Below are 27,501 nucleotides of genomic sequence, written 5' to 3'. Positions count from 1 at the left end.
ACTAAATTTGAGCTGTCCTCGAGTTAAAAAAGAATATAACGAGCTTCACGGGAAGGAAACTTTTTATCACAGCTTTACTGCGCGTCGACTCAGGCACAGCCCCCTTCGAATCGTGTGCGAAGATGCCTCGTTTTTCGAGAATCGCACCCCTTCGTCCGTTTGCTTCTCTTATCGGTACAGAGACGTTTTGCAAGTATTCATGTTACGTGTACGGTCTCTCAAGGCTGGGCAGTCCCATGTCCGTATCCCATTTTCTTTGGCAGAATCCCCGGTAAGCCCCGGTCTTTTGGCAAACGACGAAAATAGATGCCGAAAGACACGGAATATGCGAGAAGGAAATAAACTACCCAAAAAAACGCCCCCAATTCGAAAAAAAAAAAAAAAAATGAGCCCCAGACATGCAGAATTTTACACATAAATTAACTACAAGCAACGAGCGAGAAAATAACCAGACAGTAACTAACGAGCCAATCAATACGCCAATTAATTCGGAAACGCATACAGTCGTAAGAAGTATGAGAGGCAACGGCTCGCCATGCTCGTAGAAGCCCCTGCCCGACATTAAGGACGTTCCGATCTAAACTAAGACTAGAACTCGGAAGTTTAGGTTCGAGCCTCTAAACTCTGGAAAGTTGAGAGATTATGGCAGTTGTCAAGACTGCAGTTATAGAAAAAGGCAAATGGGCTGTTCCCGCTCGTACAGTGCAACCAGCTCACAACGACACCACATATGACGATGTACTGCTTCTAACAATCAGTTTCTAGAGCCTCTAGACTAGAAACGCTCACTTTCTAGTCCAGATACAACGATAATTGGTTATAACGATCAAATTTGCGAGTTTTCTCACGATCGTTACGAATGGATCGCACTGCATTTCTTACGACTGCACGTAAGGATGCGGAATCGCCTCGAGTTCTCCGGAAGCCCCACCTTGGCCGACGGCGTCGTTGGCGCGGTGGCGCCGTGGTGGCTCGTCACCGCCCCCGCCGGCGCCCCAGGTGCGGCGGAAGTGCCGCCGCCGCCGCCACCGTGGTGGTGGTGGTGGTGATGGTGGTGGTGCCTCGTCTTCACCTTGCGCTGACGCAGCTCTCGGTGTGCCGCCGTCTCCCTCGTGGCGTGAAGCCTCTGCGTCTCGAGCGCGTAGCACCGGGGCTCGGCGCCAAACACCAGGCCGCGCAGCGTGGCGCTCTGCGACAGCGACGCTGCGCCCGTCGGTGCATGCGACGTCACCAGGAGGGAGCGGTGCGACAGGTGGCGTCCGCTGCGGAGAAGGCGCCAACGCGGGCGGCGGTTAGAAGGGCACGAAAGGAAGCCGCGAAGCCGGTTCGGGCGCTAGCGCTTCGAGCGCGACCTAATGCATCGCGACTCTTCACGCTCCGCTGTGCTGCGCCGCACGGACCTCGGTTGCCGTGGCAACCGTCTTGTCCGAACTGGTCACGAGTCCCACATTTGCGTCCGTCGAGCCCGCGGCGACAAGAACGACCGCAACGACTGGGACACCGACACAACGACGACTGCTTCCTAAGGCCGCTTCTAGCGTCGCGGTCGGGGAACGCTTGTCCCGGTGAGTGTCGCTGCCGTCGTTTCAGTCGTTCTGAACGTCGCACTCGAACACCAATGTGTGAACCAGTCAATCATGCTCAAACACCAACGTCTGAACCAACTGCCAAAATGCAAAACGCAAAAAATAGTGACTGCCGTGCCGATTGCAAAAACTTGGTGCGACAAAAGCATTTCCTTCTTGCACTTGCCCTCGCTTTCAACCTAACTAACCACAGCCGAAATTTGAGGATGCGGCATGGTCCCATTTATTAAAGAAAAGGAGAGAAAAATATTCAAATATTTCAAATGTTTGCGCTCTCCTAATTGCAAGCCGTTCCTCCAGTAACATCACCAAACCCTCAGTACAATGACAAACTCAAACAGAGGGCAGCGAAAACACAAAGTAGCAGAGATCAAACCTATCATTTAGTTAGTATGGAGCAAGTAACTAAATTTACATTTGGAATGAATACTCAAAGATCACATCTCTATCTAGTCAACAATATTCTCTAAAGCTATTTGTATTCAATTTTACGGAGTTCTAAACACACTAATAAACTTTTTGCAGTCAAAATGTTGAGAGATATTCGTATGGCACTGATGAAAACATTTTGACGTCAACACGTCTGTCTTACCTGTCCTGGTTTTCCCTCCAGACGTGAGTATGGTGGGTCCTCTGCGCTTCCTTCAGTTCTGCCAAGATTGCCAAAAACCTAAACAAAAACAAACAAGTAAATCGAGGCCTTTAATTTAGATTGGCAGTGTATTGTGTAGGTACATAGTCAACTAAGGCTTTTCTTCCTCTCTCCTTGATGCTATACAAAATTCCTCAATAATGCAATGAACAAGTACCATGGCATGCTTGAAAAAATTGCAACCCCTTATTTCAAATTTAAAAACTGAAAAAGAAATGTAATTTTTTGAAGTTTAGGAACCTAATACGCCTCAAATGGCAAGCAGAGAATGAATTCTCTTGAAATTATTGAATCAGTCAAGAAAACCCATATTCATAAAACACTCCCCCCCCCCAAAAAAAAAAAAAAAAAAAAACTGGGAAGATGTTTGTTACACAATTTCCGAACTCTGTCCCACTTTTTTAGAAGATGACAAATGACATTCAGTGATGTGATTGGCAGAAACCGTTTTGGAGCACCTTTTGGAGCAGCCAAAACAATGATTTGGAGCAGCAAAAGTGACCTTTGGAGCAGCCAAAACAGTGCTTTGGAGCAACAAAAGTGGCGTTTGGAGCAGCTAAAACAGTGTTTCAGAGCAGGAAAAGTGGCTTTTGGAGAAGATATTTTTAGAAAAATAAACACATTCGTTTCAAATGCTGGACAAACGAAGCACACTTTGCTCGCCGCAATAAACAAATTATAATCAAGTTAGGCAACCTGGGAGCCTTTCAACATGTAACTTAAACGCTATGACATGACACATTTTGCAATTATTCAGTTAAATGATACATATATATGTCGAAAGTAATCCCTGGAGAAGGGGAACAAGAGGGACGAAGGACAAACCTAAATCTCCAAACACAGCTGGGTGACTGGTGAGCGACCAAAAAAATCCGCCTGGTCCGGGTATCGAACCTGGGACCTCTCCATTACAAGTGGAGCGCTCTACCAACTGAGCTACCCAGGGGTTAGACGTCAGTTGGTAGAGCGCTCTACTTGTAATGGAGAGGTCCCGGGTTCGATACCCGGACCAGGCGGATTTTTTCGGTCGTCACCAGTCACCTAGCTGTTTTTTGAGATTTATGTTTGTCCTTCGTCCCTCTTGTTCCCCTTCTCCAGGGATTACTTTCGTCATTCTTGTCCAGCTCGCTTGCACCTTTGCATCTAATTGCATCGTAATCAAAACATATGTATGTACCCGCTGAAGGTAAATAAAAATCAAACTGCACATATTAAGGCTTATTTGAAAAGGACGACCTTAGTTGTAAATAGGACAGCATTAGGTTGATTAGTTCTATAATAGATGGAAGCAGTCTCCAACTGATGAGACACGTAACTACTGCAGTGCACTGCGAAATTGTCGCGCGAGCGGAGATGGCTGTTCGATCTAAACCATGCCACTTAACTCCATCGCCGACTGTTTACCGAAATTGTATGCAAAATATAACTGTCCAGCATACAACAAAAAACAGTCCAGCGGCACCTGCTTGCCAGGCCAGCAAGAAAAAAAAAAAGCTAAACACAAAAAAAAAAGAATACAAATTTCAGCAGATCGATGCAAGACATTGCGAGCCAGGGTCACAAAGTTCTTGGAGCGCTTTGTGCAATAACTGAACTCGAGACAAAAAAGCGCGCTGTGCGGGTTCAGCGTGCAGACATATTGCCTTCTTTGCTTTAGCTCACTTCTGTTCAACTTTCTTTCGCGGCAGATTTTTCACGAACCGGGGTCCCTCTCGAAAGAAAGAAACCTAGGTAATGAATACTTGGACACTGCAGTCTTGGAGCTAGAGGGATTTTTGTAGTGGAGTATTAAACAAGAGCAGGAATGCTGATGAACATGCGGCGCTCGTTACGTTTTAGTTTAGGAAGCGCCATATCTGCAGCGACGTGGGGACGGCAACACCCGATGGCCCGCGTCTACGGTGACTGGCAGGCGGGGACCGAATATAATTTTCCCGCGGCCGTTCCTTTCAGGAGCGAGTGCTTCACGTCACAAACTCCCGCCGCGCAAAAACGGAGTTTCGTTTCAAAGCATGCCGACATGGCTGGTACCCAGCACGCTAGAGTCTTAGTGTTTGCTCACGCCTGCGTCTATTGTTGAATTTTTTTCTTTTTTTTTTAATGACTCGAAGCAACGAGAGCGCGAAACGAGAGACGGCGGAAAATCCACGCAAGACCGGATGAACAATTGATGCAGCATACTTAGTGTCAAGCGGCCGCTTGCGCCACATAACCCACGCATGCTCAATTACGGTACACAGTTTAGTTTCGGTTTCGAAAGGCGACCGAAATTGTTTTTTTGGCGCAGGTTTGGCGCAGATTTCCCATATTTCGGAAAAATGTAGCAGGATGTAGCAGGGTTAGCCCCAGGGCGCAGTTTGGCGCAATTGGCGCAGCAATCACATCACTGGACATTTGCAGGAAGTGCAAGAAGTTTACCCGTGTAACAAACGCCCTCCGCCTCCCCAAATATGGGTCAATTTTTCGGGTAAAAAAGTGAGTTAATTGCCAGTAAATACGGTATGTGTTAAACAGAATAAACGACCGCTGACTCAGCGAGGGTCCCTGTCCTGCCTTAACCTTTCCTTGGGCCTCTCCCTTTTTCGGAATATTCTGAAGTAAAATAGTTCAGGTAATGATAAGGCGGGGTTTTGTACGGAAACAGGTTAGGTCACACCATTGTCTCATTGTGATGCTGCATGTGCTTCCCTTCAGCACCCTCTGAATACAAAGCCTTTGCGCTGAATTTTCTGGGTTGCCGGAAAGGGGGAAGCGCACTACCCTGCCCTTTCCAGTCCTCCTCGTTCCGCGCGCTCTTTCTACTCCACCTGTTACTGCTGCTTTCTTCCTAGCCCTTCCTGCCCCTCTCCGCTCTGCACGCTTTCCCACACTACCTGCTCCTGCTCCTCCCGTTCCTCTCTGCTGGGCTCATAGCTCAGTCAGCGGCGAACTCTGCTTTCACAACGGTGACCGGGGTTCAATCCCGACACCAGTTGCCATATCTTTTAAAGATAAATTAGTGGCTACAGATTGACTGACCTACACATTTCATGCTGATGGGGCTCCTGAGGTTGGCAAAGGCATTCGAAAAACTCAATGCTTATAGGGCCTCTTCACACTCCTCATAAGATGTGACATTTGTTTCCTCTCCACACTCCTCCTATAACACAATGTCACGTCCTGATGTAACCCAACGTCAGGTCATATCCGTCATGTGACACCATGATGACAGTGTTGCGTGACAATCTTTAGGACGTGACACTATAAAGGCTACGTCCCAGCGCGAATGCAAAAGCTCCAAGAACTGGCTCTATAAATACTATGCTCCCCAAAAAGAATTGTCGACATTCAGCACAGCACCTACAACCGTCTTCTCCCACTTTGGTTGTCTACACCGCCTCTTGTTCCGCTCACAGCCTGCGCCTCACCCTACGGGCCACAAGCGAGCGAATGAAGAGAGAGCTCACCTCTCAAGCAGCCCGCACAGCATCACTTTGGCCAGCTCCGAGGACGACAGCCCCACGAAGCGCGAGAACGAGAAGCCGCCCGTCGGACGACCGTCAACTGAAAACGAGAAAATTGTCCGTCCACCTCACGCCGTCGCCCGCACCTTCGGCCGTCACCACGCATCCCAGAAGGTGCAGAGATGTGTGTCGGGGTCGGAAGTTGGGCACACCCAAATGTCTCTGTTCATTACAAAACAAAAGCGCTTCCTTGGTACCATTATATTTAGGGTTCAGTGTTTTCGGGGTTTATAGCAGCCGAAATAATGCCTTCCCCAGCCGCTTCAATGGCGCAGGGAACGGACAACTGACCGAGAGATTGTTTGTTCGATTTCTGCCAAGAGACGAGTCGTGTTACGTTTTTCCTTACAACTTTTCGTGACAATCTAGACTTTGAAGTCGACTCTAAAATGCATTATGCATTAAAAAGTGAAATCGAATCCCACACTGAGCTTGAGTACCATACTTTCAAACCACGCGACAAATGTTGGACAGAGAACCAAACGTATACGCCGTACAAGGCACCATCCACCGAGCGCACGCATCTACACGGAGCACAGCGGCCAGACTCACGTGACTTGAAGAGGGAGTGGTGCACGTGGCTCGGGTGGAAGATGCTCGGCCACCGGCTCTGCCTCCGGTTCCAAGACTGGAGGATGCCTGCCACATCAACACAGCTTCACTATGTTTGTCGAAGGGCAGAAACACGACGCGGTTCGTTAAACTCACGCGCTTGTTAACAGAGCCTCTGATTAACAGGGATTCTCAAACTTTTAAATGTCTTGTACCTCTCCTGCCTCAACTGACAGCCGAAAAATTTTTCCCCACCCCCCCTCCTTGTCTCGGCATTAATGCGGTGGAGCAATACAGAACCTTACGGACATTGTAAACAATAATGCAGGATTATAGAGTGTTTGGCCCGCAGTAATGCACCAATGGGCGACCAAGATCTGCTACAGTGGTGCTTAAACTTAAAATGGACTTTACTTCCAGGCAGGGACAGTCGAGGAAATTTGGGAGCCCTGGGTTCCTAGGAGTGCTGTTTGAGAACCCGTGCTGCAATCGATAGATGCTCGGAGATTCGTTTACATCCACATAAGCTGCATAATCCACACCTTGAGCAAAGAGTAGCCTCGGCAGCTGGAAGGGCCCGGCCCGCATGTGGAAAGGCGACCGAACCTCGCGCCTCTCAAACAGGTCCGGGTGATTGCACACCTGCGCAATGGAAAATGTGCCAATCAGCCAATCCATCAAGAATGAAGTGGCAGTAGGTAACCTGCTTATCAACTAATCCATCACTTGTCAATGAATCAATCTAAGTGCACCATGGAGGAGAGTGGACCAATCCATCACTTAAAGGGCAACTCCGGTCCATACTTTTGATTTTGGGATTATGACTGTTTTTAGTGCAGTCAGCGTCCCTGAATTGCAAGGTGCAATTTTTTTCTCGTTATTGTGGGTAGTTTTAAAGATATTGACGCCTCAAAGTTTTGTTTGGGGTGCAGCTAACAAAACCGGAGCTAGCCGCTCGAGGCCGCGGCAACACTGGAAATCAGCCGCTATGTGAACGTGACGTCAGGATCGTTCTCGTTCAACGAGTAGGCAAGCCGAGCGGCACCTACCTCTGTTGCACTAGCCGACTAAAGATAGGAGGTAAGCCGATTTTGTTTTAATTCTGTATACGTGGTGGTAGTTATCCAGCATATGTAGCAAGAGTTAGTGCGTATACCCAAAAGCTAGCGACTGGAACACCTGTGAACTCGTACGGCGCTGTACTCGGCGGCCGCCGCCGTGCATGCGCTATGCCGTACTCGTCGCTTGTATACCTAAAAGCTAGCGACTGAAAAACGAGTGAACTCGTTCGGTGCCGTACTTGGCGGCTGTCGCCGTGTGCGCTGTCTTCTGCACTCGTCGCTAGGCCTAAATTGTCATCGGGGCTCCGTGGATGGAGTGGCGTTGCTTTACGCCGCGCTGCCGGTGACGTACTGTACTGGGGGCCCTCTCACTTTCGCGCTGCGGGTCAGTCAAAGACACAAAGCTTTGAGGCTCTCCGGCGTGGGCCCACCCAAACACACGTGTACTGGCCTGTACACGTCCGTTTTTTTGCTCTTTTTTTCTCGGGCGCGTCAAAGCCGAAGTCCAAAGTTCACTCGTCGAAGAGCGTTCACCCACACCTTCTCCAATTTCCGGTCCGTTGGAAACTTATGAAAAAGCCCCTCCGTGTTGCGCAGCGGGTTGTTTGAGCAGCCCACAGCGCTACAAGTTGCACTCGGCATCTTCCGAGAAACAGCTGGGCAGTTTTGGGCGCACCGAGTTGCTCGCTAAAACGAGTCTTGGAGTCATCACAAGGCAAATAAACAAAAGGCTACCGAAGCTACACGGGCTACAGATAAAAGCAACAGCTAAACACGCCGATCACAAGCCGAATTAGCGGTGGTAGCGGCTCAAAGAAGCGCACTCTGCGCAACGCAACGCAAAAGAGAACGATACAGACGTCACGAGCCAATGTCGCTTTAGCGATGGGCAACCCGCTGGCCGCCCGCTAACGAGCAGCGGCTCGCGGCGGGTCGCATTTTTATTATCGGTATTAGTTGAGAATGCGGCGTCCCACGGACGTAATATTTTGGCTAAGGTCGTATTTTGTGTCACTACAGCGATAACAGTAAATTTATTTCATTTTGAGTTTTGGCCGGAGTTGCCCTTTAATAATATTTAATCGCTTGGTCAATCAATTCACCTACACCATCAAAAACAGACTAATAAATTCAAATGCATTACTGAGAAGAGTGGACCACACAATCCTTAAGTAGTATCCAATCACAAAGCCAATCAATGTAACTACACCATTAAGGACCAATAAGCTCCTCGGTTAATCAGCTCAACTTTACTATCGTGGAGAGCAGATGAATCAATCATTCACTATCCTTCAATCCATCCAACTACACCAGGGAGCAGACAAATCAATCAATTGACCAACTGACTCCTCGATTAACCAATGCGACCATACTATTGGGGAGAAGAGACCAATTCAGGGGTGGAACTCATGAAATGTACTTGGGAGCAGCCACGGGAGCAGCTGAAACAGCTGTTTTGGAGCAGGTTGGGAGCAGCTAAAACGATGTTCTGGAGCAGGCTAGGAGCAGCTCAGATCAGTTTTGATTGCACTTCAGCTTGTGTTTTAGACAAGCACGGGAGCAATTTCAGTTGTGCTTAGCAGCACAAAAGAACAACACAGATGGTGGTTAGGGACCTATGTAGGTGGGATAACAGTGTAACATATGCGAAAACTTGAAACTTTGTGAGCCTTAATGAGAACCAAAAAGCAAGTACCATATGTTTCTGCAGATAGTGTCCTTGATATTTTCTGAGTGGCTTTCAACTGCTCAAAATGCAAACCAGCACTGCTTATGGCACAACTCACACCTGTTCGAGATGGTAATTATATGTGCGAACCACGTGACGTGCGTGATAAACGGACGTGCAGTTGCGCGGAGGGACAGGGCAACAAATTCCGAGTTTATACTATTGTTTAACTCAATATTGAAGCAGCAGACTACGATTAACGGAGTTATCGTGTTCTTAGCGATAGGCAGGAGCAAGGTTTATCAAGCAAGATCTATCGCTCGCGTGAGAGCTGCTGGCCGGCAAGGTTTCGGATCGGACTGCGTTTCAGTTCTATTAAATCACGATTTATCTTGCAGGAATGCGGTTCCAACTTCTAACGAAGAAGTACTAAAAGGAATCGTTTGCTAATGTGTTTTCAACTGGCTGACTTCCGGAACCCGGGCCGCAGAGCCTCAGGTAATCTGACGCTTAACGGCTCTACCTCTTCTCGGCCAACCTGCTTAGCCGCTTATGGTTGAAGAACAACAATCCAGTCGCAGGTGGTGTAGCACTTGGAATTGGAACCCCGAATTTTTTCGCGCGCTTCCGACACGGGAAAAGGAAGAATAAACAGAACAAAGGATTGCAAGGCCGACCAAGCTAAACGCGCTCATTGTTGCCAATCGAGTCGATAAAAACCGAAACCAAGACAAAATAAAAAAAAAAAAAAATTGGGCGCACGTTCAGCGATTTGGAGCATAATGGCGCGAGGTATTGGCTGTGGCGCAGTTTCCGCAAAATGGCGCAGGATGGCGCAGACAAATGCGTCTGGCGCAAAATGGCGCAAATGGCGCAGCCGTTCCACCCCTGCAATTGGTTAATTTTCTATTTAGTTAACAAGTTTGTGTGATTCATACATAAGTCGCTGATCGATACGCCATAATGTCAGTCACTTAGTCATTAAATGAGCCTATCAATGAGCCAGCCACACTGGACAGCTGAGGATATGCCAACAAATAAAAGTTTGGGGCGTTAGTGTGTCTTCTCTGCAGATGTTGACCAATAAACAGCATGGTAGGTCAGCCCATATCTCAGCACCACTAGTCCGTTAAAAATACACCAATTTACTAGTCCCCATAATAAATAAATCATCAAGCACACGCAAAACAAATATCAGCGAGGCAGTCATGCAATCCATCACCACAAACTTGCAGTTCACAATCATTGATTGTGAATCACAATCGGCATTGTGTCACAATGAATCAATGCCAGCGAATCGAAGGTGAATAAATCAACTTGGCCGCCAAGACACCTGTTCTGAACTCTCGACCCCTGCACAAAACGTGGGCCCTTCCCACGGGCCAATGCGCACCTTCCTGAACTGCATGACAAGGTTCATGAGGCTGGAGGTAGCAGACTGTGCCTGGGAGGAGGCTGCCCCCGCGGACTGCATGAGGTCCTCGATGGAGATTTTGTTCTTTAGCCCCTGGTACAGGAGCTTCTGGCGCTGGGCCAGCCAGCACGTCACCTGCACCTCAATCTGGACACGAGGAGAGAGAGAGCACGCAGAGACGTGAAGGCAGGCTGCAGAGTAGCCGCAAGGCAGCAGTTGCTTGGAACCGTGCCCGTGGCAATGAAAAGGCAGAGCTGCGCAGAAACCGTGCAAATAAAAACTACCACACAGAGGGCAAAGAAGAGAAAAACACACCTCAACCGTGATAATATGCGGCAAACGACAAGGCGAAATAAATTTAGACGCACCTTAACCCTACCGATAGAAGTCAAGAGAAATAGAATGTGCGGCATGTTTTGAGCTTTTTCCACCAGTGGGGTGACAAAGCTTTTGCGCCACCGCGAGTGGTTCGATTCCCGCCTGGGGACACGGCAAAAAGCAAGGTAACGTTAAAGGCATTTCAGAGGCAGCATACTGCCAGGTGCAAGGCCGAGAGAATGTTATTTTATATTTCTAGGAGATTTGCGTTTTCACTTACTCCGAATGTTCGAGGCTCGAAGATTCCAGGAGGAATGTTTGAGATACCGTGTAGAAGATAAGGAGGCCAGCATGGCCTTGCCGAGCCAGACTCACCCTAGTTCGACGCTCATACATTCTAGGCCGAATGTTGAACATACCGGGTTTAGTAGACGAGGAACCTAACGTGGCCTTGCCGAGTCAGACTCTCACGCTAGCCAGCCGTCATGCCGACACCTCGAAGCTTGCCGCTCCTTTCTCGACGCTCATTCTTTCTTTTGTTTCTGCCACAAGTTCGCCGACTAAACCTTTATTTCCAGTTTTACGCTTGTCAATCTGTTTCCATCCGTGACAATAAATCAAAGCTCCCTGACACATGGTCTAGTCACCAAAGTGACTTCCCTCCTACAGTGCAAGATGGCTGCAATGCAATACACAGCCAATGACGTCACTTCTAGTATACTCCATTCACTCCCAAGCTGACAGGGGGGTGGAAGCTATGTGCTCGTTGGGTCAGCCATAGGTCTTGCTTTCGCCATGGGGTCACACTCCCACTCATATCCTCTTTCATCACCCGACAGGGTCGGGAGATGAGAGGGAGGCAGTTTATTGGTCTGGTGAGTGAATAGCTTCCGCTGCACTGTCAGCTTAGGGGTGGACAGAGCATAGAACTCGTGCAATGTTTAGCTACATAGATTTCTGTGGCCGACTCAAGCCTAAACACGGCAAAGCACTACAAAATATTCGGGAATTCTCACATGAGTACGCATTTACAAGTTCATTCCGTGAATTGTGTGGCGACAAATTTTTCAATATCCTGCACGATTCCCTGGTCATTTTCCTTGTCGGTAAGATAACTCCCCAATCCACAACCTACCTTGTCTGATAGTTCGTTCTCAACATCCTTTTTGATACGCCGCAGCATGAAGGGTTTCAGGATCATGTGCAAGCGAGACAGGTGCTCTGTAAAAAAGAAATCATACTGTGACAAAAACATTTTGGCAGCTGCACAAAGACGATTTGGCAAGAGCTGCTCGAACCTAAGGATGTTTGGATACCAAGACAGACAAGAAAATTACAATAACGCTAGGACACAGAACTCTACAAACATTAAACATACAGGCAAGACATCACAAAGGGCACTAAAGAGCATCATACATGCATGCTACTATACTCAGTGGCAACTATTTTGCGCTACATTGTCAAGGCTACAGTGCTCCAAGGATATCAAAGCTACCTGAGAGAGGACGTAACTTTGTTTAGCATGTCCCTTGTATTAGAACGCGTGCAAACGAGACATTCAAAGAAATGCAGGGCTATAACACCATGGAAACTACACTGGACTTGACAACGCAACAAACTGAAAGAGGTATGAAAAAAAAAATCAGTTTTCCTTCGTCAGACGGAGGGCTTCTGTTACCAATTCAAAAGCTCTAAGACACATCTCACATCTGCTGTCCGCAGACCGCCATTGGCAGACGACATACCAGAAAGACAGATCTGACAACTTCTTTACGTCAACTTTTTTTCCGAGCGTGGGTGCCATAAATTGAGTTGTTACGATCAGGGGGTGCTGCAGATAAATTGCCTTTTCTCAAAAATAAGGAAATGAGACAAAAACATTAAAGGGCAACTCCGCTCAATTCCAAAAATCTTGGGATAATGAGTGTCGTCACATTAAAAAGCACTAATAAAAAGCACAACGTTATTTGCTTCGTGAAAAAAAATTAAAGACGTTTTGCAATTCTCTGTAATTCCCAATTAGAGCGCAGCTCTTGAGGAGGAGGAGGAGGAACGGAGGGGAGGGTACGCCATTCATGAGCGACGGCACCAACCAGACAACCGGCAAGCCGGTTGTCTGGTTGCTGCCGTCGTTCATAGATGGCGGTAGCTGTCCGAGTTTTATGGCGACATTTGTTTGCCCACAGACATGATACTGGGGAAACTAGCCCTTAACAGCTCCGCTGCAAAAAGTGTGCGCTGTAATCGTGCAAACACAGCAAGTCATAATATTTGATGTGAGGCCTTCCTAGGAACTAGTGGAGAGGACTGCATCATTTCTTCAAAAGCAAAAATGAAGCGGAGTTGCCCTTTAAGACAAGACACTCACTCTCGTCGATGGTGGACTTGTTCTCAGCGTGGCTTTCGATGTCTTTGGAAAACCACTCGTTGAACTCGTCGTGTGAATCGAACAGCGTCGGCATGATGAAGTGAAGCAGGGCCCACAGCTGGACACGTAACAGAGATCGGCATATTTTAAAACGTGCATTCTAAAGGCCCGTTCACACTCGTGCAGCTGAGTAAGAGTGAGAAAGACCAGACCAGTTTTTAAGCCTCTTGCGATCTCTTAGGACCAGCTCCGTGCTGCAGCGCATCCGGTCCTAAGAAGTCGCAAAAGGCCTAAAAACCGGTCTGGTCTCTCTCGGTCTTACTCGGTCGCAAGAGTGTGAACGGCGCTTAAAAGCAACACGAAAATGATTCTTGCATAGCGCTGTCATGTGCCAAGCACACTCACCTCGGCCATGGTGTTCTGAATAGGTGTGCCGGTTAGGAGAAGTCTATTCCTGCAGTGGAATGCCAGCAGGATCTTCCAGCGCACGCTGCGAGACAACAGACAAAGTTGCTTGGGATGCATGTTCATACACTCTGTGTCCTAATGTTTAGTAAAACATAACGATCAGATACAGAGGTTTATCTTTTGTTGTAAACTGACTCTATTAAACTGACTCTAACAGAGAGATGCTTTACAGTGCATTAAGCGGTCGACTTCCAAGGTATTCTCTATGGGACACTTTTGAGTCGTGCAACATCCAAACAAAATATGTGGTTCCGTGGTTCCATTCAACTGTCCTTCTTTGAAAAGAGAAGAGCAAAATCGAAATGTTCAGGGACGAATTATTCCTCGATTTTGTAAAACTTTTCTTTTAAAAGAATGCCGAACCTTTGTATGCACTACACATTTGGTAATTATCCTTTTTCTTTTTCAAGAAAACTTTTTTTTTTGTAATTAGTTAAAATAAGCCCAATTACAAGGCTTAATTGATCAGCTCGTTGGAGAGCTGCGCAAACTAACTTTTTGAAGAAAAAAAAACACAGACATCATGCCCTCTTTGAACTCTAGTGCTGTAACATTGTGCCAGTCATTAAGAGCTTGAAAATGACACGTGCCTCGCACATTCACGCGACAATAGTCGTTGGCATGCTTGTCAAAATGCAAGGCAGAAATTTTATCCGGGGCTTTCTTTACAGGCGCGCGGGTGCACCCGCCATCTCTCGGCCGAGGGGCGAACTGGAGTTTACCACCTAGCACGACGCTGACGCCGCGAACGCAGCCGGGAAGTCCCCGTAACAGCTATCGCCGTAAAAACAGAAATTAAAAGAAGCCCCGACGGATGGAAGAGACAGCTGCGAGAATGCGAAGGGCGTTCCCGATAGCGTGGTGCCAGAAACGCGTCTCCGACTTTGAGTGTTTATCGCGTCCCAAAAAGTGGTTCCTCGATTTCCGCTCCATGACGTCGAGGAAGTGTCACGCTGTCGCCGGCTGCGATCCTGGCGACGTCCCGGCAGCATCGCACTATTGCGAGAACCCTCCGAGAGCGTTCCCGCGAGATAAAAGAGCAAGTACATCCCCCTCACCTGGAGGTGCTCTTGATGGCCTGCGCCTCGTCGAGCACCATGTACTGCCAGCGTATGCGCTGGAAGTACTTGACGTCCTGTACCACCAGCTGGTAGCTGGTCACCACCACGTGGAAGCTGGAGCCCTGGCCTCCCTCCAGCCGGCCCCAGAACTGCCGCAGCACCTTGCGGTCGCTCGTGTTGCCCCAGTAGGGGACCACCTGGGGCAGAGGAGGGGAAGGTACGCGCACATTGATGATTTATCCTGATATCCCCAGAGATAGCCCACCTAAAATTGAGAAAATTGGATGAAAATAATGACGAGGCTAGCTTTGGGTGTGGAATCGAGAAAAAATTGAACAGCCCTTCCACTTCACGTGAAGATAGAGGACCAGCGAAGCTGTTATCTTTACAACATCTAGGACGACGCCTAGAGGACGACTTCAAGGACGACTTCAAGGACTTCTAGGATGACCTCGAGGACAATGCCGAGAGATGATAACAAGGAATCAGGACCACACTATCGAATAATGCCGAGGAAGGTTGACTCACGCTGGTTGGCACCTCTTTTTATTTTTATTTATTTATACTTGCCACGACCAATGGAGAGTTTCCTTTAAACATCTGCGGACACATTTTTTCCCAGATCCTAGCGCATAATGGCTTCGCTGTAAAAATGCTATTTTTAGATCATGTGTCGCTGTCAAACTTATCACATCAAGAGGCAATGAAGCAAAGATGACTGTACTTACCAGTCAGCAATGTTTGTTTATACCCCGCCATAGCTAACTAGACGCATTTACGCAGAGGTAATCATTTATCCAAACACTACGATTACTAAGAGTGGGCTATCTTTCGGCGTTTAAAGGGGTTATGACACGCCAAAAATCAAATAGGAGATAACTATACTGCTAGGACCCATTGTATGTTAGTTAGTCACACCATGGTGTGACTAACTTGGGCAGTGTTTCCTGGTCGCCAGATGAAGACGGTAAAAATTTATAAATTGATTATTGCAATTACCAGTGCTCTAAAAATTGCGCAACTTGGTATATGTGCCTATGAGCATTCCATTTCGAAAATAATCTATTCATTTAATTTTTGTGTCCTAACCCCTTGAAAAAAAATAGCAAATCAAGCCAAAAATAAAAGTGGGTTACCTTTTGGGGGTGGGGCATCTCTAGGGATATTACGGTACCCTAAAAAATGGCCTCTGTGTTTCCGTCGATAAAACACGAGAACGCGGCGAAAATGTGGTTTCGTTGTGCCAAAGGAAGCGAACCAAGTTTTCACTCGAGCTTGTCCAAACAATCGGACCCCCGCAAAGTTAGACTTTTCGAATTGATGCGACATTTGGACTTGTCTAGCTGTTTCACAACACGCACCTTCGGAACTTTCCGGAAAATGGGCTGTCACGGAGGGTGGGACCCCAGAGAACGGAAACGCCCCCAGAGAGTGGCCGAAAATAATCCTCCGCTTTTTTCTATATTTCGAGTAGAAGGCTAAGGCATTGAGTCGAAGGGTAAGGTCTCACAAAAGCCAGCCCAGTCTCGTTGCAGAAGAAAATTGTATATGCCCGAGTCGTCCCAATCGGCCGAGCTCGAAATGCAGAATTTCTCGGATAAACCCGAATCGTGAAATGCTTTGCTATCAAGTGGTTTTGCCACTTTCATTTTTTTTTCGAAAATACAAAACCATTTTATAGTATTTCTCGGCAGATATGGCATTATGTAGATATGGCATTATGCTGTGCATTGAGAAAACTGTGACAAGCACCGATCATTCTTGATATTGACCAACTGTAGATGACAAAAAGCTAGTGCGTTTCTTGTCCGGCGGCAGCCCTCGAAGTTTCAAACGAAGTTTGGTTAGGCCCGCACCATTTCTTGGTTGTGCAGCCCCGGCGATTTGGCCAGCCCGGAACGCTGTTGATGCTCAGGCGAGGGGACACTCACCCTGAACTTGGGCACAAACTTGGTGAACTCTTGCTGCCAGTTGTGCAGGGTCGAGGCCGGAGCTATGACTAGGAATGGGCCCCAAATGCTCTGCACCTGTACACGGAACCAAGCCAGATGTGAACACACGTTGTAGCTACAGTAAAATACAAAGCCTGCATCCGTGTCATAGTAAGTGCCCACCCACTACTCTTTAAGTGCTCGAAAAATAAGCTAAAGACCTATCAAGTGCCCACACCAGACTTCTGAGCTCGTCTAGACAACCTAGATGCTCTTCCAAGCGAGTCACTTCTCCAAGTCCGAGTATGCTGACGAAAAGCTTCGCACGTGCATGCCGGAGCAAATTGGATGGGCTTGGTGCACACGTGTCAGTGTGAAGCACTGAAATCAAACCTAACTCATGCACCTTCAGCATTTATACTGTTGGACTCGACAAGTGCCTATCCCCCAGTTTTATCTCCGAGTTTGGGTGGCCACTTGCTAGGTATTTTACAATTGATGCGAGAGACAGCTGAAGAACAATCTAGGGTTGGGCGCTCGTGCCAGTTTGATACTTTTTAATGTTGTTACTTCACCCGAAGCAGCCCGAAAAAAAATAAAAAAATAAAACAAGATCCACCCATTATAAAATCGAGCAAACCCAAAAACAGAAAATTAAAACACAAGGTGTACTAAATTCGTCCCAAGGCGGGTGCACAGGTCGTCCTCGGGTACGACACAAACGTTCGAGAAATTCCGACGTCCGCCAAAGTAAGCTATTTGCAGTGGAATCTCATTCACTCAAACTCTCTTAATTCAAACTAACATGCAAATCCCGTCCCATGTTTCTAGGAAGGAAACTCCCGGTAATTCAAACTTCGCATTATTCAAACAAAGTTTTGGTCCCTCTCAGGTTCAAATTAACGAGATTCCACTGTATCACCATTTTTGACGACGTAAATCACCTATGGAGACCCGAGACTTCAGAAAATTTAAAAGGAAGCAGCAGTCCACACAAAAACTTGATTGTTGCATCTACCTATACTTTTGAGCCTCATCCTATGCCCTATGAATTCTTTATCGATAAAGTTTACAAAACAATCGACAATTCGCACAAGAATGGCCAATGAGCCCTCTCCCTAATACAGTGGAATCTTTGTTAATTGAACTCTCTTAATTTAAACTTGGAGATAATTTCAACTAATTCGCAGGTGTCTCTATGGGAGGAAACTCCCAGGAATTAAACTTTGCTTTATTCAAACATATTTTCGGTCCCCCTCGAGTTTGAATAAACTAGATTCAAATGTAACGGAGCAAAGGCTGCTTTCCTAAAAACAACAAGAAAACCATTTTTGTTGAAAATAGCACAGAAACCGCCTTTTCAAAAACAGCGCAAAAGTTGTTGCCTCAGAAACGGCGCAAAATCCGTTTTCCAGGAAACAGCACAAAAGTCGTTTTACGGCTGCACCAGCCGGGAGACTTACTTCGGCCAGGGCAGCGAGAAAGGCGATGGTCTGCACCGTCTTGCCGAGGCCCATCTCGTCCGCCAGGATGCCGTTGATGCCCTTGTCGTAAAGGCTGTACAGCCAGTTCATGCCCTGCAAGGAACGCACGGGAAACTTGCCAAAGACGTTCAGGGAACGCGCACCGAAAAGGGTAACCCTGAAGATGCCCATACAAGTCGTCCAAGATATGCGCTGCAAAAGAACCAAACGGGCAACACAAAGCAGAGAGCCAACGTCAAATTTCCGTGTTTTTGTGCGCCAAACCGGCAACGTGCCCCAGCCAAGGATTAATTTCGACCACCTAGAAACCTTTTACTACCCGGGCAGTAACAGAAGCTACCATGCAGCCAGAATCCCAGTTACACGGAGCGACGAGCCTCGGTCAGACTGCAAAACGTGCGAGACGCGGAAGGAACTCTTGGGCAAAGTGAACGAAACGCACGAGAAACAGAGAAGGCACAAAAATAGCAAACGTTGCAGAGAGTACTGTATGACAGCCTGGTTACAAAAATTACGTACATATAAAGGAAAATAACTATAATCACCGACAGGTCAGAAGGGAACGAAGATCTACCCGACGTCCCCCCTCCAGCACGAGGTTCCTACCTTCGACGATGCTTAGGCGTCTTGCGAGAGCGTGCATGAGCAGCTAAGGCATGCAGAAAGCTGCAAGCACGTGCTGCAGGTCGGACGTGTAAAGGGGAGATGCCCTGCCGCTTTCACCCAGTCAGTGACCACTGACCATAAGACAAATATCTCACTGTGTAAATAAATCTGACTGTGCGGCAAAGCCAAAAACAAAAGAAACGTTTGCCCGAGCTTGGGTTGTAGGGACCAAGGGGCATCGCAAACTCCTCAGAGGAAAAATGGCATTGAGTGAATCTTCACCTTGAGCTGGTAGGTCTTGAGCTTGCCCACAAACATGAGCGGCTGGGAGAGGTCTTCGGTGGCCAGGCTCGGGTCGGCGGTGATCCGAAAATCTTCGTTCACTGCGTCGCACAGGCGTGCCCGTCGGTTACTTCGTAACAAGTGGTAGTCAAACTACTGCAATTTCTGATGACAATATTAACGACGCTAGGTCTCCGACTTCACTTAATTGCTGGACCACTCTACGTTTCTCGGGCTTACAAACACTGAAGCTAACATCGGCCACAAATTATAAAACCATACTCCCACATAAAAAAAAAAAAATTTTTTTTTGCAGCTACACATTTAGAATGTTTGTTCACGTTAACCTTACGTTCTAATCTGCACCACCACCTCATAGATAACGGAAATATCAACAAACCTCTCTGGCCCTCCTACCGACAAAGCTGCTGCTTCCCACAGAGAAAATAACAGTGCCAAAAGACACAGGGACGGGTAGAAGAGATACTGGTACTCAATTGTCCCTGTGTCTTTCTTCCATAGTTTTATTTTCATTGCAACATACAGGGTGTTCTTGTTTATAGGATTTCGAACTCTTTTTAAAAAAGCCACCAAAGCTACACGAACACAGTCTGCGCAAGTTATACAGCCAAGGGGAAATAATATAGGGGGATAATCATCATGACAAGTAGATTCATGAAATAAAACTTGTTGAGTAACTTTTTAATTAGTGAAGATTAACAAATGGTTTCAATTACAGACCCGCTGAGTGTCATCAAAACGACTAAATCAGGAAATTTTAGGAAGACTTGGAGCACGTGGAAAGCTCGGTGGTGCGCCAGAGTTACCACTCGCGCAACAGGCACAAGGCTGTGGATGCCAAAATGCTCCCGAGTGATTCTTTCGTCTCTTATCATCAGCCGCCAGCTCCGCGCCTGTTGCACGAGTGGCGACTTCCACACACTGTTGTGCTTCCCACACGCTTGGAATCTTTCACAAAATTTTGATCACGCTCAGCCAGTCTTTAGTTGCAACCAAATGTTTGTTCTCACTAATTAAAATCTTTCAGCCTTTCCACTCTGGTGAAGAAGGAAGGCCAGCGAAGCTGTACTATGATGGGACGACCTCAAGCACGACTTCTTGGATGACCTCAAGGACGACGTCAAGGACGACTTCCAGGACGACCTCAGGGACGATGTCTAGGACGACCTCAAAGACGACCTTAGGGACAAAGTCTAGGACGACCTCAAGGACAACCTTAAGGACGACTTCTAGAACGACGTCGAAGACAATGTCTACAACGACCTCTAGGACGACCTCAAGGATGACTCGAGGACAACGTCTACGACGACCTTGAGGACGATTTCAAGGATGACTTCTAGGACAACCTCAAGGACGACGTCTGGGACGACCTCAAGGACGACTTCTAGGACGACTTCTAGGACGACACCTAGAGAAATTCAGCCTTTCCACTCTGGTGAAAACCAGAGTGGAAAGGTAGGAAAGGTTGCCACCATCTATCAGTGAGGCCGGCAAGCCGGTTTTCGCCATTGCTCATTGATGGCGGTAGCTGTCCAGAGTTTTGTGTCTACATTTCTTTGCGGGGGACACGATCCTCGGGAAACTAGCCTTTAACAGCTCTGCAGTAGAAAGTTAAGCTCCTTATGCGACATCGTGATAATTAGCCCCATTATTATGTCCCCCCGGCCGTATAACTCACCTGCACAGACTGCATTAGCTTAGCTTTGACGGAATTTTAAAAACAAACCTGTAAAGCCTAGAAAAAGGCGCCCGGTATAGCGAAAGGTGCCTCGGAAAAAAATTGTACGGCTGATTGCTGGAGAATTGTGCTGCACACGTGAAACGTTCCAGCATCAAGTGACATTAATTTCCACGCTAAATTGAACAGGGAAATTGAACTGGTGTGCAGGACATGCGACAATACTTTTCCCACTAAATTGAGAGGAGAAACTGAATGGCCGTATAGGTCCATCAGGTCACATGATGTCCATTTCACCGCTAAATTTAGCGGGGAAACTGAAGTCATGATGACCTATGCACCTAAATTGAGAGGAGAAACTGAATCGGTGTGTAGGCCTGCGTCGTCCCATGATGCAACAGTGCACACGTTGCATTACGGGACGTCACAGGCCATGGCTTCACGAAATCCAGAGCAAATAGCCAAAGATTGCTTTACGTTAAAAGTCTCGGGACGAATTAGCGTCTATGCTACGGCGAGGTGGATCCAGCTTCACCGGAGGAAGCGCCCTTACGATCGCCCTGCGGCGCTCCTCCTTTCTTGGGGCTCTTCTGGGAAGGCCTCAGCTCCGTGTCAAAGGCATCCGTCTGCATGGAAAAAACTTGCGGCTTGTTTGGCGCTATGCCCCCAGCAAAGAGGAGACGGGAAGAGGGAAAGCACCCCCACCTTGGCTCGGTGTGCCAAGTAGGCGTCTTCGGCGTTCCTCAGCGCTTGAGACTTCATCAGCTCCTTATCTGCATAGACACGGGAGGTTGTCAAGCGGGAGTTCGAGCAACGGAGCGTGTGCAAGGGCAATTCGGCCCGTCCCCCCCTCAAGAGCCCCGACCAACAAATGAATTCAGGGTCCCTCGCCATGGGCTCTTTCTTACTGCTGACGTTTTAATGGCAACCAATAAGAACAAAAAAAATTAAAAAAAAAAACACACTCCATGATTTTTTGTTTACAACTTCTTCCTTGCTCACTTCTTTCACTATTTTCTACCGATGAAGACAGAACAAAATGCCATAGAAGTTTTCTCTAAACTCAGATTTCTTGAAAAGTGCTTTTAAACGCAACCTCTATGTGGCTAAGGTCAATTTTCGAAAGAAAGAGCGAAAAGTACACCTCCACATTCTCTGCAAGATTCAATTCGTAGCGTTTTCGGCTGTGCAGCTAACTACATATTCATGGTTGGAACAAACCACCCGAACCCACTGTCACGATAGCAGGCTCGAAGAAATCTCCCAAAGCCACTATCACTCGTCTCCGTCCGAAATATTGCCGCAAGCGTGGCACGGTTGGTGACAAATGTTACTGCCGCACAAAGGAACCGGGTTCGAACCCCGCTCGGCCGAGATCTTCCTTTTTAACCGGCACTATTCCGAAGAGTTCCAGCCCGTTCTCGGCTCCTGCCGAGAGCTTCAATTCGAAACGTACCGCATGTACAAAGGCAGTGGCAACACGCTGCTTCAAGTCAGTCATCCTTCCGTCACTGAAGCACAATACCTTCTGTCTTAGTCTGTGGGCACAAGTCCACCCCATTAAACAATTATTTTCAGTTTTAAATTTTTCTATCATTCTTCATTTACTAATATGTATCATTATAAATCATGCTCAGGTTTTACTATCTCTTGCACGTTTTCTTAATATGTTAGGTTCTGTTCCGCTAAATGGTCCCCTTCGTAATGTTCCACGTGGGTCTGAAGAGAGAAAATAAATGAAAGAGGTGGAGGTCACAGGACCCCAATTCTATTCTCACGAGTAGATCAGTCACAGCAAAATCGTTGGGCGTCGGCGTCGCATTCACGCACCGTGGGGCAGTAGGGTGCGCGAAGGAAAGCGTTTGGGACAAAACAAACATCTGTTGTGTTCCAAAAGCTTTTTTTTTTTGTTCAGAGTTGTTCTGAACGCTTGTGAAAGCTTGTCTCTCGGCACGAGCCCTTGACATTGACAAAGCTACGACGGTGTTTTGTTGTAGGCTTTTTTTTTCCCCAGACAGCGCGTGCAGAAAGTACTACAAAGCCCCAAGCTTGGAGCCAGTTATCAACGTTGTAGCGTAGCTCACTGGCAACGTCTCCGCTTCGCATGCAGTGGACCCAGGTTGGACGGACGCCCTACGTCGCTAACTACAACATCAAGAGCTACTATTACTAAAGCTACAATGTAAATAACAGACATCATTTTCAGTGGGGGGGAAGAGCCCATAACAGCTATTGCCGTAAACGGTTATCGCAACCTTTTATCTCTATAAGCCACTCCACTGGCCCACGGGCAACGGAATGAGAGGTCCAGGTTTTGATTTTGGGCAAGGGACAGTCTGCCTTTTGCAAGGCTCTAGATTGAGACATCAGCATATAGAAGAATTTTGCTATAAGAAAAAAGAAGAATATTCACAAAAAAAAAAATCTAAAAAAAAGCAACAGGGTTGCGTTTTTGCGGTGCTTCACTGCAAACTCCACCAAAATGTGATAGCATTTCGACACCTTTTTTATGAAGACCATATTCCGCAGCAGAACGAGCCCGCCTTGACACTGTTCTCTCTTTTCAGGCATCTCGTTGGCACAACGAACAGACTTGGCCTTAGTGGGTTGCCACTCCTGCCCGGCGATGTCCTCTCCGGTCTCGCTCATTTCTCTCGCACAGCATTGCAAAGACTTCCAGAGAGTGTACGACTTCAATCATAGGACCCCTTTGAAGCGCGCCTTCTATTGGAAGCTCCGTGTCTTGTGTCCGTACACAACAAAGGACACAAGCGCGAGTGCTCAGCTGCATGAGCCTTCGTGCGACAAAAGTAAAAGCCATGGCGACCCGCCCGCGCTACTTGCACGTTCTGTGGTGTCGGTTGGCTGTTACCGCACTTAATTGTTGCTTTGCACGTGTACCCCCCCCCCCCGGCGCAGTGGCCCAGCTTCGAACTTACGATTTCTGCATCGTGGGTTTGATTCCGTTTGGAACTTCGTTCTCTCTTCTCAGCTTATCCACCCATCAGTTTCCCGAGCACGCGCATTAGTTTCAGGCTACTAATCTGAATATCCCCGGGGTGGCCGCCGAAAAAAATGTGATTGCATTTAAAGGGTGAAAAGGTGGTGTCCACGAACCGTAGTCGTCGTCTGCCTCGGCCTCGAGGAGGGAGCTGGAGCGGGAGCAGGAGGCCGACTCGTCCAGGCTGCCCAGGATCTCCTCCTGTCGGGGGTCCGGGCCCAGGCCGGCCATCTTGCGGCTCATGAAGTGGGCGTACAGCTCCGTCTGGGTGATCAGGAAGTTCAGCTTGCGCTGCTGACGCTTGGCCTGGAAGAGACGGGCAGGCAGACGGAAACGGGTCAACGAGCGTTACAGGATCCAACACAAACCAAAGACGACGAAAACATTATTACAGCGAAGCTGTCATAAGCTAGTTTCCCCAGTTTCGTGTCCGTGGACAAATAAATCTCGACACAACCCTCTGCACAGCTACCGCCATCTATGAGCGACGGCTGCACATAGTACAGCTCCGCTGCTCTTCCTTCTTCACCAGAGTGGAAAGGCTGAAAGTTTTTAGTTTTAGTGTTACTCAGTCTCAGGGTCATTCTATAGTCCGTGTCACTAGTTGCGTGCAGTACAGGCGAAGGCAACGCCAGGCAAGGGGAGAAAGGGCGAGCACAGGTAAGGCTGGAGAGGAGGAGGAGATACCACCTCTCCAATGTTCCTAGTGCTCTCCCCTTCTTCCCTCGCCCTCCATTGCCCTCCTCTCCCGTCCCACCTTCCTAGTGCTTGCCCTTTCTCTTTTCGCCTGCACTGCACACAAAACTAGTGACATAGAGTACAGTCACCAACCGATTTTTTGGACACGTCCGATTATTCGGACGTTTTCGCCGAACCGTCACTCATCCCATAAAGTTAATGTATAACATAGACCGAAATTTCGGACACCGTAAAGCTTATGCAGAGCGCAAGTTCGTCTGCTTCTTCTAGAGAGGTTGGGGTGGTGTCAGAACGTTGGGGTTCTGAACAGTCTTGGGTAGTAACGCGTTACTAGTAACGCGTTACTGTAACTTCGTTACTTTTTTGGTAACTTGTAACTGTAACAAGTTACTTTTTAAAAATGTAACTTGTAACTGTAGTTCTATTACTTTTTTCTGAGGTGACGATGAAAGTAACGACGTTACTTTTGTCGTTACTTTGCTGTGTTTTATGAATAATATATCACTGAACGAGGTGCAATTAAGCCATTCCTTGCACTGTCCAAATCGTCTATTCCGAAATTTCGAGTGTCAAGTTGGCCTTGCACAAAGTTGTGAATACGTTCTTTCTCGCGAGTAACGAGCCGAATATAGCCACGTGTAGATTTTATGAAAAAATATCTAGTTATCTTTACGCACGCGCTTGTACTTCGTGCCTAAACACTTACATCTTAGTGTCTTGAAGCACTACCTACGCTGTCTTTTCTTTTTTCTGTGCAAACGCTTTTTAATCGGGTGAATCAACCGTAAAACAATAATACACGTGAAGGGCTCTGCGCATGTCTCGTATTTTGATTAGCGCCACTACTCCGCACTGCGCATGTTTCGTATTTTGATTTGCGCCACTACTCTGGCGTGGAAACTTTCAAACCCTAACTTGGAGAAGCAACTGCTGCTAAGTTACAATATGAAGTAAAAGGCGTACTTTTTTTAATTTTTTGCAATAAAACGTTGTGAGAAGCGTTTTCTAGTTTTTTCAAATTTTTTTTTTGTGTTATAGAAAAGTAACTGAAAAGTAACGTCGTTACTTTTTAAAAGTAACTGTAACTGTAACGAGTTACTCTTTTGTTGCGGTAACTGTAACGGTAACTTCGCTACTTTTTTCTGAAAGTAACTGTAACTGTAACGAATTACTTTTTAAAAGTAACTTACCCATGACTGGTTCTGAATGAAGAAAAATGGGTAGACCTCAAGGCAGCTTGCTTTGATGTCTACCCACAATCCTTCAATCAGAGACAACCAGAACTCGGCATCTTTACTGACAGCACAGCAACTCCTGTGCAAGAAGCAGACGACTTGCTCTTAGCATTGCTCTACATTTCAGACATAATTTGCACGATTTCCTCAGTTTACAGCCACAAAACAGCCGTCGCGATAGAGCCGCGAGCTTAGTCGCCGCCACTGTGGTTGTTTTGATTTGGCCCTGTAGCCTCGATACCACATCCTAAGCAATAGACAAGCTGGGTTGAGGCTATAGTCAAGTTTCCTGGTTCTGCTATAGCCAACATGGCCGCTGTCTGCCCATTCTCATGGCTCTTGCAGTTCTCGCGGTCCATGTTTTTCGAGTGCAACCGTGAGAAGAGCGGCAGTCTGCCGCTCTCGTGGTCTTGGAGTTCGAAGGTTTTTTGCCGGTTAGGCTTAGTATTGAAACAAGCTTGGTAGACTAAACGTTGTCTACAAATAGTGCCAAATAGACTACTTCCATAAAGCCCTGCATGCAACACGGCGCGCATTGCAGTCTGGGAATTAGTTGGCCAGGGAGAGTGGCATGGTTTCGGTTTCGATCGACACGCCGACAAGAGATTACACACAGAGCGTGAACTATTAACGGCCGTTATCTTACGTTTTCTGGTCCCGAGAGCGTCATTTGTGGTCTCTAAACTAACATAAATGGCCACACCTCGAAGCTTTAGCACAAGCCTGAGACGTATAGCTTGTCTTAACATATGCTTGTTGTATTTTTGTACTTGAGCATTTCTGTTAGCATTTCGAGGTATGTGGACGAGCCAGTGCTGGGAATGTCGACGCTGCGAAGCTCGGGGATCTTGCTTGTTTTGAATCAACAAGCTGTAGCAACCAATAAGTATGCATACATCGAGCTCGCGCCTTCACTTTAGTGTTGTTGATCAGGAAGTATGTTTTGTTTTGTGCGTCCATAGACGAAATGTTACTTTTTGCAATTACTGCTTTCTTAATACGCCTGAGTACATGAGGTAAAACTCGGAGGCATCATTGAAAAGCTCAATTATAACACACTTCTTATCTCTTATATCTGCACTGACCCGCAGCACTGCACGAAGCGAAGTCCCCACCCACTTGCATTTTACTAATTTTCAACATCGCGTATGCACATAACGTTATCCTGCAATCGTATAGGCACCATTCGCACATACAAACCATTTTAAGAAAGCAAAAGTCGAGCACTTGTGTGAAAAATATCGCACCGTTCGCCAGAACTACACCGGACGGGCATGAACCCCTCTGCGGTGCGCCAAATGAACGAAATTATTCAAAGTGCATTTGACGGTTGCTAATGGCCATAATATTTGGTATGTGTTTGCTTTCTTCCTGCCCGAGTATGCCGAGATAATTTTAGACACACCGTTCAGGCACAGATCTTGGGCGTCAGTAAAAGCTCGTCCAAAAAGGCTTAGTGAGGAGTAGGGGACGCTTGTTAGGGCCTCCGTCGTAGCTAGCCGATCTCGGTGTTTGTGAAAACTTAATCTTCTATCAGCATGAAATTTGAGTGGGAGATATATGATGACACGAGGAAGACATGATAGTAACTTTGGTGCAGTAGTGAGGTCGAATTTATTGCGTTTCCTTAAAAGTTCACGTGTCAACGCTGGGCTCAACTTTGATACTCCTGTGAGGATGTGGCTTGCTTTTCGCCCAATGATCAAATTTCAGTTGTAGTTCACTGGTACTAGACGGGGTTATTGAAATTGAACTCAAAGGTAAGGTGACTAAGCCACGTCTTACTACGTTTGCATGCGCATTCATAATATCCGGTGTTTCGGGAAGCAAGGAGAGTGCCCCGGTCTTCGTTTTGTATCGCTCGAGAATGAGTGTATTGTACGTTCGCAAGCAGCGCGTTCGGTCGCGGCGC

The 27,501-nt window shown here is 47.3% G+C and overlaps 1 protein-coding gene across 2 annotated transcripts in view; it reads right to left on the bottom strand.

Moving 5' to 3' along the window:
* LOC8040803 (chromatin-remodeling ATPase INO80) overlaps positions 1-27,501 on the bottom strand; it is an 88,428-nt gene that overhangs the window by 40,364 nt on the left and 20,563 nt on the right. For both annotated transcript variants that reach the window (XM_040205211.3, XM_029978733.4), the window contains exons 11-26: positions 23,772-23,961; positions 21,360-21,427; positions 21,208-21,280; positions 18,956-19,056; positions 18,047-18,160; positions 16,584-16,679; positions 14,650-14,849; positions 13,529-13,613; positions 13,124-13,241; positions 11,891-11,976; positions 10,417-10,584; positions 6,836-6,935; positions 6,294-6,380; positions 5,685-5,781; positions 2,179-2,256; positions 932-1,262 (exon numbers count right to left, since the gene is read on the bottom strand). In XM_040205211.3, coding sequence (XP_040061145.1) covers positions 932-1,262; positions 2,179-2,256; positions 5,685-5,781; positions 6,294-6,380; positions 6,836-6,935; positions 10,417-10,584; positions 11,891-11,976; positions 13,124-13,241; positions 13,529-13,613; positions 14,650-14,849; positions 16,584-16,679; positions 18,047-18,160; positions 18,956-19,056; positions 21,208-21,280; positions 21,360-21,427; positions 23,772-23,961 — 1,992 coding nt within the window. The remainder of the gene's footprint in view (positions 1-931; positions 1,263-2,178; positions 2,257-5,684; positions 5,782-6,293; positions 6,381-6,835; positions 6,936-10,416; positions 10,585-11,890; positions 11,977-13,123; positions 13,242-13,528; positions 13,614-14,649; positions 14,850-16,583; positions 16,680-18,046; positions 18,161-18,955; positions 19,057-21,207; positions 21,281-21,359; positions 21,428-23,771; positions 23,962-27,501) is intronic.

This window comes from Ixodes scapularis, unplaced genomic scaffold (genome assembly GCF_016920785.2).
Source record: "Ixodes scapularis isolate PalLabHiFi unplaced genomic scaffold, ASM1692078v2 PGA_scaffold4__175_contigs__length_147842914, whole genome shotgun sequence".
Classification (NCBI taxonomy): domain Eukaryota; kingdom Metazoa; phylum Arthropoda; class Arachnida; order Ixodida; family Ixodidae; genus Ixodes; species Ixodes scapularis.
This window is presented reverse-complemented; position numbering and strand designations above follow the sequence as displayed.